This window comes from Seriola dumerili, unplaced genomic scaffold (assembly GCF_002260705.1).
Source record: "Seriola dumerili isolate Sdu_G_001 unplaced genomic scaffold, Sdu_1.0 BDQW01000309.1, whole genome shotgun sequence".
Taxonomy (NCBI): domain Eukaryota; kingdom Metazoa; phylum Chordata; class Actinopteri; order Carangiformes; family Carangidae; genus Seriola; species Seriola dumerili.
This window is the reverse complement of record NW_019174564.1, coordinates 2,175,883-2,195,502: the sequence shown is the minus strand read 5'-3', so window position 1 is coordinate 2,195,502 and position 19,620 is coordinate 2,175,883. Positions and strand designations below refer to the sequence as shown.

Below are 19,620 nucleotides of genomic sequence, written 5' to 3'. Positions count from 1 at the left end.
ACTTCACTGTTTGCTGTTGTACAACAGTGTTGTAGCAACATGTTACATAAGCTGAAGAAGGCATTCACGGGCTCCCGGAGAGCTTCCATTGATACAAGGTCTACAGGTCTCAATGTCCCCGAACAATGTCAAAAACACTACAACCTGATCAGCAGCCTGGCTGATGTGAAAGTAACAGACAGGAGTAGCTCGACAAGCTCATGTGGTCTTTACATTGCATGAGCTGTGTTTACAGGCACAGTTTCATTCATCCTTCTCATGGACGAGCCGGAGGAGTCACACAGTGTGTTTCACTACCTCTGTCGGCATGGCGGAAGAAAAAAGCTTCAGGGGCATTTTTTGATTCAGCATTTGAAATACAAAATTAAGGAAATAATTGATTTATTTTCATTACATTTTATCATTAAAAAAAACTAAAAATACAAAATCCTAATCTATGCGGAATCAAATTGCATAAAATGTTACATAAGTATTACTAATTTATATGTGATCTTGGGATGTGTAGATGTAGATAAATATCAAATTATAGGAGAGGAAGACCCCCCCACCCCCCCACCCCCAACACACACACACAAAATTTAAATATCAGTGCATGTTATTAGCAACATGTTTAAACGCAGGGAATCTAATCTGAATAATTAGCAAAATGCATATAGCATGCCCTCAAGGCAGTTCTCGTATTCATGTGATGCTGCAGCAGCGATTCATTATGTGGGTGGGCGGACAGACAGCCCCACAATGCTTCACTCACACCACCATCATACCCTCACCCATGATTATAAAGCTGATAGAACTGCACGTACGGCACTGCAGTGTCTAACACTGCAAAATGTAACATGTTATGTTCCCCCGTCTTCCTGTGTCATCAGAATTCAGATATATCACATGTGAAGGCGTATGTAGCCGTGTTGGATTTTGTTTACAGGTGAGGGATGAAAAGCATACAGTACGTTGCTCGTATAGATTTCACAATGTGGCTCGGGAAGGAAAAAGTAATTAATTTCACAAATTGACTAAAGCATAGGTCTCTGCATTGTCTCTCCGCGTGGTTCCTGTTTGCCCTTCCTGCTCCTCACATTCCGCCCACACCCCAAAAATTACTGTCTGACCCCTGCTGCTATGCAGTGTCGGGAACCCTGTGGTATTGCACGCCCACCATTTTTGCCCTGTGAGCTGGTCTGCGGGGTTACTTAGCAATTTTCTCTGCAGCCTCCAGACACCGCAAACACATACATGCCACTTGCGCGCACGCGCACATTATGCAGCCTATAATGTAAACTAACATCCACTGCCACTTGACCTTGCTGTCAATATCTGTCCTCATTAAACACCATTCGGCCAGCTGAAAGTCCACTTTAAATGGCATCATTCAGTGCTTACCAAATTATGCCTTTGCAACTGGACTCAGTGGATGAGGAGTCTAATTCATTTATTTGGAAGATATACACAGGTCCCGGTACGGTCACCTATAAAACATGCAGAAGTATTTAACCCCACCCTGCCATTCGTAATGTTGCTGTCACTCATTCCTCTTGGGTTGCAAGTTCTGACAGCAATTTGGCAATGTCAAGCAGTCACTACGGATGCCATGGGCAGCAAAGGCCATTTTTTTTATTCCCTGTATCAAGCAGGTATTGATTTTTCACTCATTATAGAAGAACATAAAAAGAGAGGGGGATTTCGGAGCTCCATGCCAAATGCCACACAAAATGTTTCGAGGAGTAACATGGAAGTGAGAAGAGAAACCGAATACAAAGAAAACTTGAATTCAAATCTAACAATTCTATTCAAATAAGGCCACATGTCCTGACAGAGCGAGACCTGCTAAAACTGCTACACAAAACGCAAAACAAATTAGCATTCAGAAAGGAGCTATGGAATAAAATGGCATCCAAATGACAGCTGTGGAGGCCACCCTCAGGGTAGGGTATAAAAATGAAGTAATTTTTTCCATAACTGCAACATTATTATCTATTTTCAGGAAGCACAGTGTGGCTTATGGGAAAAATCATAATCCATTCCTCGGAAAAAGAGAGGCAAATAAAAAAATAAAAAAATCTGTTAAAGCTTTAAACCAGAGGCATTTTTAAGAATATCATCAAACCCATTTTCAGAGCAATCAAAGTTTTATCTGAAAGTCAAGTAACAAAATTACTTAAACGACACCTTGCGCCGGCAATAAATTGCTCTATCATTAGATTCATATCTGTGGATTGTAAGTCAAAGAAAGCAGCACTTCTTCATTCATTGTTTAAAAAAAAGACTCTCTTGTCTTATCATCCTTTATGTTTATCATCACATATGGTGCCATATTTTCATGCCAAAACAGATCAAGTGCAGTGACCACGCACCACGGGGGACAGACTAATGTCAACGTGCACGAGCTGATGTTTTTTCCCGCCCCTGCCTGTTTAGTACCTTTGTGGCCCCGGCCTTGACATTTATTGCACCAGCATGTGCGACACATGCCACATTTCAAGCACCAGTTTGAGGGATGTCGCGTGTCGCATTTTCAAACCTGTAATCACATGCCGCCGCCGCCGCCGCCGCCGCCTCATCCAGTGTGAACGAGGCATACGAGGAGGCTGGAAATGTCAGTTGATCCAGACTGAAATATCTCAACAAATACTGGATGGATTGCCATGAGATCTTGTACAGACAAGTCACGGCCCCCTGAGGATGAATAGCACAGCAGAGTTTAGTGATTCAATAATTGTGGATAATGATGTTTTGTGCTGTTTTCTTTTTTTTTTTTTTAGCATATGTAAGCTTGTGAACAAACTGTTGTGGTGATCAAAAAATAGCTGTGTTATGCGATTGTGCTTGAAATTTGAGTTGAGTCTGACATCTGCCAAACACTGGGAGCCATTATTTCACAAGAGCGTTGCTCAACTGCATCTGCACCTGTGAGCTACTGTTTGGGAATCAGTTGGTAGTTGAGTTTTCCCAATTTTTTTGTTTGTACTTCTGTAACTTTTAACCCTTCACCTCAGAATATATCACACCTGCTTTCCTCTACCTGAAAAATTTGTCTTACAGCCATTAAACTATGTTTCCGTTTACTTTCACCAAAGTGAAACAGTGTAACTGCAATCGCCCCTTTACTTCCCCCTCTATAAAACACAGAAGGTTATTTACTTGATTTAATGTCACATTTAAATGCGTATGGAATTCACTCTCATTGAAGTGCTGTATCTGTCTGTACATTATGCTGCTGCGAAAGAATGATTGACATCCATCCACTCCGACGCACACTTGTTTTCAATGCTTCAAGAGGCAACAACACAGTACAAGCCTCAGTGGGCTCTACAAAGAACTTTCTCCCGCTTTGAAATATGAGCTCAAATAAATCATTTGTTTAATTAATTAAGCAAATTAGGCAAATCCAGGGATGCCTTGGCGGATGGAGTCGGTGCCCTGGCACAAGGAGATTAATTAAGTGGATCGGCTACGAGAACAATGAGGCTGACGTTCGAGTTTAATGCTCTTGTTTGGTTTGATACAGCTAACCTTAGCATATTGGTGCTGGTACAGCAACGTGAGCAACAGAGGGCGTTTGTAAAGGTGCGTGTTGGCTTGGATTCAACTTTGCGTCGAGCTGTGCAACAGAGTATATGGAGTAGAGAGAGAGGTAAAGACAAAGCAACATGGATGCTTTTTTGTCTTTCTCATCCCCTTTTGCAGAACTGCCGTTTACCTGGCATTGTTCTGAGCGCCGCAGAAACCCACATACACACACACACACACACACACACACAAACACACACACACACACATATGCTGAACAGATGCGTCTGGCACACATCTGCCTCGCTGTCTCATCCATCCCTCATTACGTACCCAACCCCCTGGCAGGACAATATCTGCTTCCAGGCTTGATGTATGCACTGGTATCTGACCATGAAAAATATGCGTCAGACTTCACGCTTTCGCGTCTTGGATTGGTCCACGAGTCGTCATCCATTATAGCGGCTACATCTCTGATTCCATGGGGTGGTATTAAGTGGAATGAATATAAAATCCTTCCTGGAGCATTTTACATGCACAGAAACGCATGATTAATGTGCTGCTCAGGCATGGCCAGAGTGTTTGGGGCATTGCTTTTCCATTGTTATTCACTGTTACCAAAACAATGACAAGGATGCCTTTTACTTATTTTTTCGCCCCAGTGACAGCATCTGTGATGGAACTTTTTTATTAATCTTGCAAGTCTTTGTAGCTCCACTCATGCATACATACACGCAAAGACACACACACACACAAATCACATGCAAGCCCATACACAGGCACACACACAAACAAAAGAGGCATAACTCCGCCACCCACACATCCCCATCGCTCCCTAAGCTGCGTTCTATCATTGACTTGTTTTTTTTTTTTATCTCGCTGCTGTGATGCTTGTCCAGAAATATTCCTCCTTTTCGTCACGCGAGCGTAAAGTGTCAGACTGTTGGGTACGTGTTGACATACAAATAAAGACAAGAAAGGGCAGCACGACGTGCACAGCTTCGGTTGCAAGGCTCTTAGCTAACACGGTATGTGCATTTGTGTGCATTTTTCTGCAAAGCGCGTTGTGATTATAACATGTGAAACTTGGCATGTGTGTCAACAGAAACAGAGCTAGTCCCTGTGTTTGACTCCAGTCATCCGTGCACATGTGTGTGCATGCCCGTGCCTGACTGTATATAGACAAAAGGGACTACAGATCCCAAAGTAGGCCAGCATCCCCTGGAGTACACATTTCCAACGCTCTCAGGGAGAAACATGCACAATGACATTGTGGTGAATGTTCCCAGTAAAGCTTCCACAGCTGCAGAACAATTCACTGGCAACATCTGGCTGCGTCTGCTTATAGCATCAGGCCTGGGTGTTAAATGATTACTTTTTCTTAATAAAACTGCCAAACTATTTACTTGCAGTGTCAACCACTTAATCTGATGTTCAAACAGGCCTGAAATGCTTAATGCTGATTCCTTTAGGACATTAGTTACAGCATGAAAAGCCATAGAAACTAGATGGTTTGTCAGTTCCATGTCAACTATTCTTTTGGGATCAATGAGTGATTAATTATTGGAGTAGGAGTAACAAAGCAGAATGATTGATTTAAAGGGTTGTCCAGGTGGTTTTGCATGTTTCACCCCATTTATGACAAATCATGCATGCTGATGACCATTTTCCAAATGGTTCTAAATAACTTTTAAGATTGATGAATGTTTTGTTTTTTTTCCTACCTTACTGACATACACTAAAATCAATGGTGGTCGGGTAGGTAGGAAAATACAGTCACCAATCCAGAAGACTATGGAGAAAAACTCAAAAGCATGTCTGGAAAAAGTAATTCAGCACTAATGTGGATATTACATTTGTGGTAAATGGGCTATAACATGCAGAAACACAGCTTGCTTCCTTTAAATAAACTGTCACGGCGCGTCTACAACAGACACGTTTCAGCAGCATTTCTCTGACGTCTGTCTTCTCTGAACCACTTCACATCCATCCCCTCGTGACACTTTCTAATTGGCTGTGGCTGGTTGTCAGACCAGAGCTAATGTTTGTCCAGCCAGTGGAGCCTCAAAATGCATCACTCTAATCCCAGGACATGCTTAAATGCCTTTTGTTCCAATTGTATTTGTGGAAAATAGATTTCTAGTTAGAAGACTGTGTACACTTCTTAAAACATGAATAATGTCTGAATTTGAGGGCTAAAATGCCGCACAGACACAGACGCGCAGAAGATTTGTGTGGATAGGGTCGAGAGATGATTACATGCCGCGTGATTGACGCAGCCGTTGTAGATGGCACTTTAGAACCAGTGCTAATCAAACACAAGGTCAAGAGGTTAAAACAATAAGGACCGATGGCACTGACCACACACAGGCGGTGTTGTGCATGGATATGCTCACCTGTGTGTCCCTCCTTATAGTGTGTGGGGTTTGTGTGCTCACATGTGCCTTGAACCTGGTGTTGGACGGTACGGCAAATAATAGGATGTGGAGTTGTATGTTAATATTTCTCTGAATAAATTGTGCTAGGATGTGATAAATAGTTCAAATAGTAGGGTATTGAAAAGAAATATATATATCTTGAGACTACATGAAGCACAATTGGAATAAAAATGGAGAAATTATTCAAGGGGTACAAATCAAATCATCAATAAGTGCTTTGTTTTAGCGTTTCTTTTTGTATATTTGTTTGATTTTGCTTGTAAATGTTGCAAATCTCTTGCCAGTAGATTTTTTGAGCTGGAAAAAAATTATTTTAAGAGATCAATACGGCTTTTCAGTGTGCAGAAAGTTGACAGCAGTTTAGGGAGCAGTGGTTGTGATGTTTTTTCTTCCTAAAGGGGAAGCTAGTTAGCCTAGCTTACTGAATTGAAACACATAGTAACTAATGCAGTGTTCAAATAACAACAATGGCTAACCATGTTGGTGTCCAGCTGCTTAACTGCCTGTGTGGCAGTGTGTTTTTATTGCCTGCCCACACAACACTGAACCAATCAAATTACCGGTACTCACATTGTCATTGGATATACACTGACCAACAAAGATAAATTCTATTATCGCTTTGAAAATGCAACCTCAGCTGCCTCATAATGCCTCAGCCCCTGGTCAATAGAGCTCTATAAAGAGATATGCATGACATATAGCTGTCCGCTGACCTCTTTCTATTGAGCATCAACACAAAACTAACAATGGCGGGTGAAGTGTGCTTTCATTAGCAGCGGATGGCGAACCCTGCCACCGCTGCCTTCCGCAGATATCACAGCACAAAAACAATTCAATTAGTTTCAAATCTCCCATTAATGGTTTTACCCATATCAAATTAACATTTTTATGGGCCATTGCCCCACTCCCAACATTCCTTATATCTAAACCCTAGCTAATTGTGACCAACCTCCACGTCCACACACACACACACACGCGCACACACACACACAAACACACACACAGGCACACACATACACTCTCAAACCAGGCAACCACCACCATTGACTTCTTTTAATCTTAATTTAAATGACTTAATTTACTTTGCCTCTAGAACAATTCACAGAAGGCCAAAGGGAAGCGCCGCAAAACTGCAGCGATTTCCGAGACGTGGGGAAAGACAGCCCTTGTAAATTAATCTTAAGCTCCTAATGCTTGAAATGATAAAATAAATCTTTTCTTTTTCCTCCTCCTACAATTCTCACTATCCTAAACATACACCACAAAGCCAAAGCAGTGTTAATGGTTCTTTGAAAGTAATTTTCAGTTCATTTTCAATTGCCAGGAGATCAAGAGACGGAGCCAGTAGAAAGAGGGACAGATCTAAAAATAGACAGAAAATTTAGAGAAAGAAACAGAGAGAGAAAGCAAAAAAAAAAAAAAAAAAAAAAAAAAGTTTCACAGAGTTTAGGCAATAAAAAAACTGCTAATTAGTGAGCGGAGATAGATAGGACGGTGAAAACGAGACAGACATAAAGTCAGAGGCTTTAATCGCAGTTGGCTGACAGAATCTAGCACTTAAATAACAGATGGATGAAACTCTGATATGGCTTCAAACCATGCCAGTCTCAAAATTCAAGGGGCATGTTTTTGTGCCCACATCTGCACATCCACACAGACACAAACACAGACAAAACGCGCTCTTGCTCCGATGAGCCAAACTCACCCAGAGCGGCTGGTGCGAAGAGGCTGGCGAGGACTAGCAGGCGTGCGGTCCACATGGCCTCCTCCTCTTACCGCCCCCTGCTGAAGTTCCCAGTTGAGTTCAGTGCTCAGTCTTTTGGTGGCAAACGCCCGAATTGGGTGCTTCCTTTATGGCACGGCTCCCTCCACTGCGCCACTCTTCCCGAGAGACCACAAGTCCTGCTGTACTGGTGCCAGATGCCTTCCAAAATCTGTCATGGAAAAAAAAAAAAAGAAAAACAAACAAAAAAAAAAAAAGATACGTTAGCTTAACAGAGGAATTTGAGTGAATGAGGTTGAGGGTCTCAGCAAAACTTCTACTTGGTGATTCATTGTTTTACAGCAACATTAAGAGCACAACATTCCCCAGTAAGAGACACGACAGATGGGGTGCACCATGGCTTTCTCATCCTTATGCACAGTCCTTATGGCTTTGTGGGTTTCAAGTTGTCATCAAGTGACACGGTGCAAGTTGCTCAATCTCCAGTCAGCTGAAGTCATACCGGGTGTGATCAACCAAACACCAAGGCTGTGCGAACCGCAAAATATATTTTTGGATATTCTGTTGTTGTTTGCTCATCGAAGTGTTAACTCCCCCACCTTACCAACAAATCACCCCCACAGAGAGACAAGGAGTGAGCGATGAAGCACGCACTGCTTTGGGAAGAAAAACAAACAGCATGAGTGTGTGTGTGTGTGTGTGTGTGTATGTGGAGTTGATGTATCGTTGCACGCGCATATGTGCTCCAGACTTTGTGTGTTTTCTTGCAAGGCCTGATGGTAACTGACATAAGAAACGCGGCGGTGCTTCCCCTTTCCTGTGGGCATGTGCCATAACTTCACAGTTTGAGTTTTTACACCTGTTAATGTATTTGCACATGTCTAAGAAATGACTACTGTTCTCAAAAAAAAAAAAAAAATCCCACTCAACAGAACGGCTAAGCACATACCCCGTGGAGAGATGAATGAGCCGGAGCTCCCCCTGACCTCTGCTTAAGCTCACGAGAGTGCCGTCATCAGTGAACCACCGACACTAAATGAAGTCATCGCTAAGCTACTGCTAGTTAACATAAAGTGAGCGGAAAACATCGAATGTGATTTACATGGTGTTGCCTCGTGACTGCTGATGAAATTAACACTTCGGATGTGTCGAACGCTAAAAAAAAAAAAAAATTAAAAAAAAAAAAAAATGGTGCGTGAAAATTTGCAACTCCACATCCCATAAGTGAAGTATTAATATAGAAAAACACTGTTAGAGGGGGATAAAAGATGTCGTCATCTGTATTGTGATGAGACTCTCAAGATTATCCCCCATCAAACCCATATCATGATATTAAGGTTAAGTCAGCTTTGATGATTAGACCATCCGAACCCTCCTATTATCCACTATCAGCCATGATCTGCTGCAGACATATAATCTCTGCGAAACGATACAGGCCAAAGTGCGCACACCATGCCGCCATCCTCTACACAACCATTATCCCTTGCACATTAGGCATTCCATACTGCATTTGATATTGCCGGGAGTTAATTCCATTGTGGGATGCCAGAAAACCTGGTTACAAAAGGTCAAAACGTGAGCACGGCATCAAAGGACGAGCCACTCGGGAAGATGACTGACTCCAAAATTTCAAATTATACCAACACTACAATTTAAAATAAAAAAAAATAAAAAAACACATCTCTGCTTTTATCAGACCATCCATCCTTGTATGGAGTTCTCCTTCTTGTGTCAGTGCATGCTGACATTTCCCATCCCATTTCCCATAATCTAGCTCTTAATCCCAATTCAAAAATCCTAGATTAGAGTAATCAGATTTTTTTTTTGAGCAGATATTAATGGGTTTAAGCGAGTATCCGTCTCTGCATACACAGACCATTTGGACAATATTAGGAGGTTAAGAGTCAGAGTGCCCATCAGCAAAGGTCCACGAGTGAACAACAGCTGGAGCTGGAACAATTTATCTGAACCACCACATGTCCTGTATTGTTGACTTTATTCCTCATGTACATATATATATATTATGACAGGACTTTAAAGACATTAAAATAGCAATGTGAAAGAGTGTGTTTGATCAAAGACACATCTTTGTGAGTAAACAGCGCTTTTTATAAAACGCGTTGACAGCTGCCGGAGAGCTAAATTAAATATGACATCAAATCAGATACTGTGACTCCCTTGACAAAAAAATACATTACTCCCAAAATAATCACATTCAAATACACTGTCCAAGCGGCAAATTGGACCTGAAGTTTATACTGTGGGACAAGTTCTAAATTGGTCGCAGGGCTACAGACTGAAGAGGAGGCACAGGCAGAGCAACATATAAAAAAAAATATATATATATAATATATCAGACAAGACAAACTATCAGTGATTTGTCTGGCATGATTGTTGGCATACGGCTTGTTGTTTGCAGCAGATAGAGGCTGTTACAGTAGCAGAAGACAATGAGAAGCTGTAGCTCCTTGCATGCATGCATATGTGTGTGTCTATGTGGCATACTATATCTCACAGCACCACGGATAAAGCAGCGACTACATCAACTACTTACACAGGTGTTACTTAGAAATTATCACATAAAATGAAAAACACTTCACTATCACAGTTGTTAATTTGCTCTCAAAAAAAAAAGAAAAAAATGTGTGGGCTTAGGGTACAGGAACTGCTATCAACCACCAAAAGAACACATCATAAATACATATTTATGAGAAGGGCTTGGACCCAGTTCAATGAAAAAAAAAAAAAAAAAAGAGGAAGAAAAAAAAAAGAAAACAGAGCAGTAGTCCGGCATTGCCAACTCGTCTTGTATTCCAGAAGGAGCCTTATGATACATTATGGTGCTGACGTTTCAAGGGTACTTGTTCTGAGGGGGATTTAGGATAACTCCCTTAGATAAGCTGGCCAACATTTAGCGGGCCTAGCAGCGACGGCAGCGTCTGTTCTCCGCCACATCAAGGAGACTTCTTCATTACCGCCTCGCTGTTTCCTGCAGAGCAACTTTTTCTAATCAGTGATGTTGTTGTTTTTGTTATTTTAGTACTCGTGCGTGCGCCAACGGGGCCCAGATGAAACCTGACAGTTTTAATTAATTGACTCTTCTATCTAGTTAAAGCAAAATGGAGCCGGGTGATATAGACAGTAAGAGCAGCGGCTGATAAGAGGGGAAATATGTCGTCTAAAAGCGATCATGTGATGAAAAAGACAAATGGGAGGCAAAGAGCGTTTAGGGAAATGGAACCTATTAGATGATTTAAGTCGGATTCAAATTTAAGGCTGTATTCGAGGGGCTTGTGGGTAATTCAGAGTAAAAAACGCCAAAGAGAATAAATCTTTTTCTTACATATGTGGCACATTCATTATTCATCTGTGGCAACATTGATAATAACAAAAACACCCTCCCGGAAAGGTGATGCAGAAGCTCACGGTTAATACAAGATGTCAGTGTCAAAAGCTACAAAAGAAGATGTTTGGCTTTTGCTTATTTATACTAAGAGAGCTTGCCAGAGGTAAAATACAGTATGCCAACTGTTTTACATGCTCTTTGCATGTACTTTTCATATTTAAATACACAACTTGTAGTTTACATGTGAGTCACAGTCACTACACTGAAATTTCTACTGCATCACTGAACCCTGTTCTTGCTGGAAAAGAAGAAGCCAAATCCATTCTGATGTATAGATACTAAGATATTTTAAAAGAACAAGGGGCTCGAGAGAAGTCCTGTGCCTTTTGGGAGAAAGATTTTATTGTACTTTTCTCACTGAGATGTCACATGTAATGCATGAATCTGAATGTTTCCACTTGCAGAACATCATGTGTTAGTGTATTATACTTTGCAACACAATAGGTCTTAGTGGGACAGATTGGGCGCTGTTGCTGGGGGATGGACAGTATGGGTAAAATATTTTTTACTATGATCGTCTATCAAATTTACATTTTCTGGAAATTCAATTCAGAAACTATTTGGAAATGAAAAGTAACCAAATGTAAATCTCTGTTTTTGCTTAAAAGCAGTTAGTTAAATATGTGACAAATGAAGGTATTTCAACACAGATGCAAAAATCCTGTGAATCCAACATTGTCAGCAATGATCCCTCCTTACTGATTTGTAACACTGCCCACAATGCAACCACAGATGTTAAAGATATAGATCAACCAAAGCAAAAGTGCCAAATTTCTATTGCCTCACACCATGTATGCCCGACCATACCTATAGTTATTGTACAAGACACAATACGAATGCATTGTCATTACTTCACAGTTTAACAAATTCATTCCAAACACACTAATTATGATTTTAAAATAACAGTGAAGGGGCAGAAAAGCCCAATCATGAAAAGAGATTATTTTCTTACTCTGTTGCCTGATATGCGGGGCTGCAGCTAATGCAGTTCATTACCAATTAGTATGGCGATTATTTTCTCAATGAATCTGTTAATTATTTGGTCAATTAAATTTCATAAAATTGTGAAAAACGCCTATTGCAATTTTGAAAAGCCCAAGGTGATGTTGTCAAAATTGCTTGTTTTGTCTAAGAACTTCAATTCAGACAAAGAAAAGTAGCAGATACTGACAATAAAGAGCTTAGAACCAGGGAATGGTCAGTGGTTTATGTGTTTGTCAATGAACTAATCAATTAATAGACTAATGGTTTTGACTCAACTAACATAAATCGTCACATAAAGGGTTTCATTTCAAGCCTGTATGCATGGACATATCTGGATATATAACTTTGCTTAGGCCAGCAGTGCCTAAACATTTTCATGTTCAGTCTTTTTAGTGATGGATATGGATTCCTTCACACGCAGAACTCTCATCTCATGCTAATATGAGTGGTGAGATAGCCATCACTCTGATACACATCACCACCTGAGGGCACTTCCCCATCTGTCACTTCCTGACCCGATGAAACCGAAGACGATTGTCATTAATCCAGAGGTGTTCCTTACAATGCTACTGCAACAAAGTGTTATCTGGTTTGGGGGGGGGGGGCGCATACTAAGTATGATGTTACTAGTCACGCCTGCTTGAAACCCTCCCACGTAACACTATGTAATGAAGTGGGATCGCGTTGCCGGGTTAAGTACCATGTCTCAGATTTTCAACTGTTTCATGTCCAGATGCTTATCACACCAGAGGGGAGGGTCTGCTAATTTTTATGAGACAGAAAGTGTGTTCATGCAAATGAAGTGTCTCATATAAAATGAATATTAATCAAGCACACTGTCTGCATACAGTTTGATTGAAGAGCGCTCACTCGGAAATCTTAGGAGATGAGCCGAGATGATTAAAACCGAGATGATCCTTTCCTTCCAGAGTTAAAAAATTATTTTTTCCGCTTGGTCGGGCTGATGGCTTAAAATTGAGCGGTCAATTTTGTAACTCTAAACACATCTGAAAAGTCAAAATCATGCTTTTCTAATGCGAATTGAAAGGTGTGAAATACTGAAGGTAAATGGAGAGTGCTCTTTTACGGCACCGTGTGCATCCCTGGAGCTTGACAGCGTGAGCAGCAAGGCATTCACTCATACAATTGGTTTTCCACAAGGGACCCCAACACAGCTAGCCAGTGACAGGCAGATAATAGTGCTAACTTTAGCCTGCACTGTGTCTGAATGGTTCTATATGATAGGCTTGTTGAGTGTGACTGATGGCTTGGGTTAAATAATGGGACCATCCCTCCTCCCCCTCCACGCACACAAAAGGCACAGCAACCCCTCCTGACACACAAAACACCTCCAAACTACAAGACAATAGAAACACAATCCATTAGCGGAAATTACTTGCACACACAATAATAATAATAATAAAAAAAAAGAAAAACCTAGCTGCAAAACAAATAACACAAATTACCATTACAAATATTTAACAGAGGCATACAATAGGGATTGGTTACATTCCCACGAGGGAGAAAAATAAATGCAAGTAGGCCTGAGCGGACGTTCAGTGGGGTGAATAAATGCAGATAGATGAATCGTTTAGGGGCAGGGCGAATCTGCCTTGAGACAGTTCTCCATTATAATGCACTATCCATTTTCCATGTCTTCCTTCTTTTTTATCCTCTCTCGCTTTCCCTCCCGGCATATCTTTGCCCTAATGCAGCACAAATGGATCTCGGGCAAAGCAAGAGAGAGAGGAAGAGGCGGGGTAAAAGGCCGGACAGGAAAGAGAGAGGGATGGACTATCAAGAATTGGGAAGGGAGGGATGTATAAGATTGAGGGATGGAGGATAGCAGGGTGGGAGGACAGACAAAAAGGGAAAAATCAGCAAGATAAATGGGGACATATAGTCAAAGATAGATAAAATGGATTCGTGGATGAACACAAAAACATAAAAGAAAAGACAGAGATGAAGATGTGAGGGAAGGAAGGAAGGACGGACATTAGCTGTTCTTTTGAAGGGCGGGAATTGTGGTGTGAGCGAATCCAACGTACAGCCCTCAGTTCAGATGCTGTTGCTATAGTGGCTCAGGTGGGCAGGTTACCATGACAACCTTACCTGTTGGCCATTAATCACCTACCGGGAGCAATTGGCATGCTGTGCCCACTAACACTGCAAGTCGTCATGTGGCCAGGCTTGAATTTGGATATGAGCTAAAAGGTGGCACGACAGCGAGGGACTAATCTGCATCCAGCTCATTGCAAGAACACTCACAGCTTGTACGGACATGCAACAAATGAAACGGAGACGGCATATAGATTTAAAACGCCGTGACCTCAAAGGTAAATTAAATGCACTGTATGGATTTCTTTTTAGACAGCGGCATCAATATATTGCTGATGCATTGTGGTGACTAGCAGTTTTCTGAGATAGAGGGTTGATGGTATTGGCAGGGTTACAGGCTATGATACATACGCGGTGAAACATCATGGCCGTATCTATGGCGCCACAGTCACTTAACGTGGCTATAGAGATGGCAGTGTGAGTCCAATTGGTTGAACGGTTGGTTGGTCCACTAACTACTGGATGGAATACCCACATGATGAATCCTGATGACTTCGGTGACCCCATGACATTTCCTCTAATAACACCATTTGTCCAAAATTATAATTTTTTGACCGCAATGTCTCAACAACTATTATTTGATCTCCATTAAATATAAGACAGATGTTGGTGTATGACCTCACACCTGCAAAACGAATGACATTTTCCATGAGCTGTACTCTGGAAATGTTAGCTGTACTTTATGTTTAGAGCTAATTACCACATAAAAACATTAAACAGAGATCAGAAAAATGGTTTACCTGCTAAATACCACCCAGCTTAAAGCACTGCACCTAAGTGCAGCCTCACAGAGGAGCTAGCGAGGCTGTACACTGTCCGATTGGCTAACAAAATGGTATTACTTACCATCTAATACAAGCTTCTGTACTGTTTTCAAAATGGGCAGCATATGGTCAGAGGGCATTTTGCAAACCGTGAGACTATGAGCTACAAAAGGTAACAAAGGAACGCAACACAGGCCACACCCTATCACACGTGAAACAAAGCCAAGCCAGGCCAAGCCAAGCCATTTTTCTAATTACTGCTATCATTTTCCAGCACTGCCTGAACTTGATTAAGCCATGTTTGGAGGGCATCTGCACAGAAAACACCTCTATTTATTTTCTTTTTATTTGTATTTGACGTTTTCAGGTCTCAATTTCCCTGCATTTTGTATTCCCTCTAAATGTATTTGCATAATTTTCCAATAGACACTTCATTCCCTGCCAGATTTGAGAATGGAGAAAACAATCACACACACACGCACACACACACACACACACACACACACACACACACACACACACACAGTGAACGTGCTGTGAACTCCTGAACTGAACTTGAACTGGCAACTGGGTCATCAAGAGGGTAACTGGGGTCTCCTTCACCCAACACACACACACAAACAGACACACACAATATGTACCTCCACATCATGAGAGTGTGTGTCGTATTGTTATGTGCATCTGTTCATTTAACACCTTGTTACAGTCATTATTAAAACACTGAGTGTGAGTGTGACAGTTCTACTCCACATTATTCCCACAAAGGGGAAAAGGCCTGCAGCCACTGAGGTCACCTCCTCTGTGTTCCACTGCGGAGCTGGGGTTCAACACAGCCTCACAGTTTACATTCAAACACGTGCACAAATCACACCTGGTGTTTCTCAGGCTGGATTCTCTTATTCTAGAGTTCAATATCTTTAGTTTAGTTAATTTAATTAGTTAATTAATTCTTTTTTGCAGATTGAAGACATTTTTGAATCAGCAGTTAGATCGTTACAGTGGCGCTAATTTGCTGAATAAATGGTGTAAATGATGCAGGAAAACACGACGTGTGAAAAAGATAAAACAACAATGGACTCTGAGGTGGTGGATTCCATTGAACTGAAAAGGCTTTGACAAAATGACAAGAATATTATTCAACAGAGTACAGTACAATACCCTACCATGTCTAACTACAGCCTCATTGAATTGATACTATAAACAAAACAAAAAAAATGTTATTCTCCACAATTGGAGGATGTATCACATGACTATTGTATTGGTCTGCATTACACAGTGAAAACAATGAATCTCCAAATTTGNGGGGAAGGGGGAGGGGGAGGGGGGTGAAGTTAGAACAGAAGTGTGTATACACTCATACCATGCATGTCCATCAGTGTCAACTAAATGTACACTTCATACAAAGGAAGTGGTGCGCATTAAGTAAAGCCACTCGACTGAGGAAAGAGCGGGGACTCAGATCAGATGCATCATCGGGACTCGTAGGGAACGCTTGAACATGACAGTGTTTTTTTTTTTTTTTTAAACCATATCCTGCATTCTCTTATTGATGTATCACTCTGCATTACTCTCAGTGAGATTCAGTTTACCCGTACATGACAACACTTTAAATATATTCTAACATTTTCCAGAGTACAGCTCATGGAAAATGTCATTCGTTTTGCAGGTGTGAGGTCATACACCAACAATCTGTCTTATATTTAATGGAGATCAAATAATAGTTGTTGAGACATTGCGGTCAAAAAATTATAATTTTGGACAAATGGTGTTATTAGAGGAAATGTCATGGGGTCACCGAAGTCATCAGGATTCATCATGTGGGTATTCCATCAGTAGTTAGTGGACCAACCAACCGTTCAAACCAATTGGACTCACACTGCCAATCTCTATAGCCACGTTAAGTGACTGTGGCGCCATAGATACGGCCATGATGTTTCACCGCGTATGTATCATAGCCTGTAAACCCTGCACAATACCATCAACCCTCTATCTCAGAAAACTGCTAGTCACACAATGCCATCAGCAATATATTGATGCCGCTGGTCTAAAAGAAATCCATACAGTGCATTAATTTACCTTTGAGGTTCACGGCAGTGTTTAAATCTATATTGCTGTCTTCCGTTTCATTTGTTTGCATGTCCGTACAAGTCTGAGTGTCTGCAATGAGCTGGATGCAGATTTAGTCCCTCGCTGTTCGTGCCACCTTTTAGCTCATATTCCAAAATTCAAAGCAAAATGGCCCACATACGACTTGCAAGTGTTAGTGGGCACAGCATGCCAATGACTCCCGGTAAGGTGATTAATGGCCAACAGGTAAGGTTGCATGGTAACCTGGCCCAACCTGAAAGCACTATAGATACAGCATCTGAACTGAGGGTGTACGTTGATTCGCTCACACCCACACATTTCCCGCCCTTCAAGCGCAAAGAACAAGCTTAATGTCCGTCCTTCCTTCCTTCCTCACATCTTCATCTCTGGTTCTTTTCTTTTTATGTTTTTGCTGTTCATCCAGAATCATTTTATCTATCTTTTGACTAATATGTCCCCACTTTATCTTGCTGATTTTTTCCCTTTTTGTCTGTCCCTCCCACCCTGCTATCCTCCATCCCTCAATCTTAATACCATCGCCTCCCTTCCCCCAATCTTGATACGGTCCATCCCTCTCTCTTTCCTGTCACGGCTTTTACCCCGCCTCTCCTCTCTCTTTCTTGCTTTGCCACGAGATCCATTGTGCTGCATTAGGCAAAAGATATGCCGGGAGAGAAAGCGAGATAGAGGATAAAACAAGAAGGAAGACATGCGAAAATGGCGATAGTGCATTATAAGAGAGACTGTCTCAAGGCACAGATTCGCCCTGCCCCTAAAACGATTCATCTATCTGCATTTATTCACCCCACTGAACGTCCGCTTCAGCCTACTTGGCATTTATTATTCTCCCTCGTGGGAATGTAACCAATCCCTATGTATGCCTTCTGTTAAAATATTATGTAATGGTATTTGTGTTATTTGCTTGCAGCTAGGTTTTTCTTTTGTTTTTTATTATTATTATTTATTGTGTGTGCAAGTAATTTCCAGCTAATGGGATTGTGTTTCTATTGTCTTGTAGTTTGGACGGTTTTTGTGTGTCAGGAGGGAGTTGCTGTGCCTTTTGTGTGCGGGAGAGGGAGGAGCGGATGGTCCCATTATTTAACCCAAGCCATCAGTCACACTCAAACAAGGCTATTCATATTAGAACAAATCAGACACCAGTGCAGGCTAAAGTTAGCACTTATTATACTGCCTGTCACTGGCTAAGCTGTGTTGGAGGTCCCTTGCTGGAAAACCAATTGATTGAGTGAATTGGCCTTGCTGCTCACGCTGTCAAGCCTCCAGGGATGCACAACGGTGCCGTTAAAAGAGCACTCTCCATTACCTTCAGATCTTTCACACCTTTCAATTCGTCAATTAGAAAAAGCATGATTTGACTTATTTCAGATGTGTTGAGTACAAAATGACCCGACCTCAATTTTAAGCCATCATCAGCACCGACCCAACGGAAAAAAAAATAATTTTTTTAACTCTGGAAGGAGAAAGGATCATCTCGGTTTTTAATCATCTCGGCTCATCTCCTAAAGATTTCCGAGTCGAGCGCGCTCTTCAATCAAACTGTATGCAGACAGTGTGCTTGATTATATTACTGGATATTGAGACACTTCATTGCATGAACACACTTTCTCGTTCATAAAAAATTAGCAGGACCCTTCCCCTCTGTGTTGTATAAGCATCTGGACATGAAACATGTTGGAAAATCTGAGACATTGGTACTTAAACCCCAGGCAACGCGATCCCACTTCATTAACATAGTTACGGTGCGAGGTTTCAAAGCAGGCGTGACTTAACATCATACTTGAGATGCGCCCCCCCCCCCCCCCCAAACAGATAAACACTGTTTGTTGCAGTAGCATTTGTAAGGAACAACCTCTCTGGATAATAACAATCGTCTTCGGTTTCATCGGTGTCAGGAACAGTGACAGATGGGGCAAGTGCCCTCAGGTGGTGATGTGTATCAGAGTGATGGCTATCTCACACCATATTAGCATGGAAGATGAGAGTTCTGCAGTGTGAAGGAATCCATATCCATCACTAAAAAGACTGAACATGAAAATGTTTTAGGCACCTTGCTGGCCTAAGCAAAGTTATATATCCAGATATGTCCATGCATACAGGCTTGAAATGAAACCCTTTATGTGACGATTTCTATGTTAGTGAGTCAAAACACATTAGGTCTATTTAATTGATTAGTTCTTGAACAAACACAATAACCACTGACCATTCCCTAGGTTCTAAAGCTCTTTATTGTCAGTATCTGCCACTTCGTTGTCTGTATTAAGTTCCTTATACAAAAACAAGCAATTGTGACAAAACATCACCTTGGGCTTTTTCAAAATTGCAATTAGGCGTTTTTCCAACAATTTTTATGGAAATTTAATGACCAAATAATTAACAGATCATTGAGAAAATAATCGCCATACTAATTGGTAATGAACTTGCATGAAGCTGCAGCCCTCGCATATCAAGGCAACGAGTTAAGAAAATAATCTCTTTTCATGATTGGGCTTTCTGCCCCTTCCACCTGTTATTTTTAAAATCATAATTAGTGGTTGAATGAATTTGTTAAAACTGTGAAATCTCTCTCTTTTT

The 19,620-nt window shown here is 41.3% G+C and overlaps 1 protein-coding gene across 1 annotated transcript in view; it reads right to left on the bottom strand.

Annotated features, from left to right (window-relative positions):
- adgrl3 (adhesion G protein-coupled receptor L3) overlaps positions 1-19,620 on the bottom strand; it is a 193,568-nt gene that overhangs the window by 147,979 nt on the left and 25,969 nt on the right. The window contains exon 2 of the mRNA XM_022758742.1: positions 7,651-7,879. Within this exon, the coding sequence (XP_022614463.1) occupies positions 7,651-7,705 (55 nt within the window). The 5' untranslated portion in view covers positions 7,706-7,879. The remainder of the gene's footprint in view (positions 1-7,650; positions 7,880-19,620) is intronic.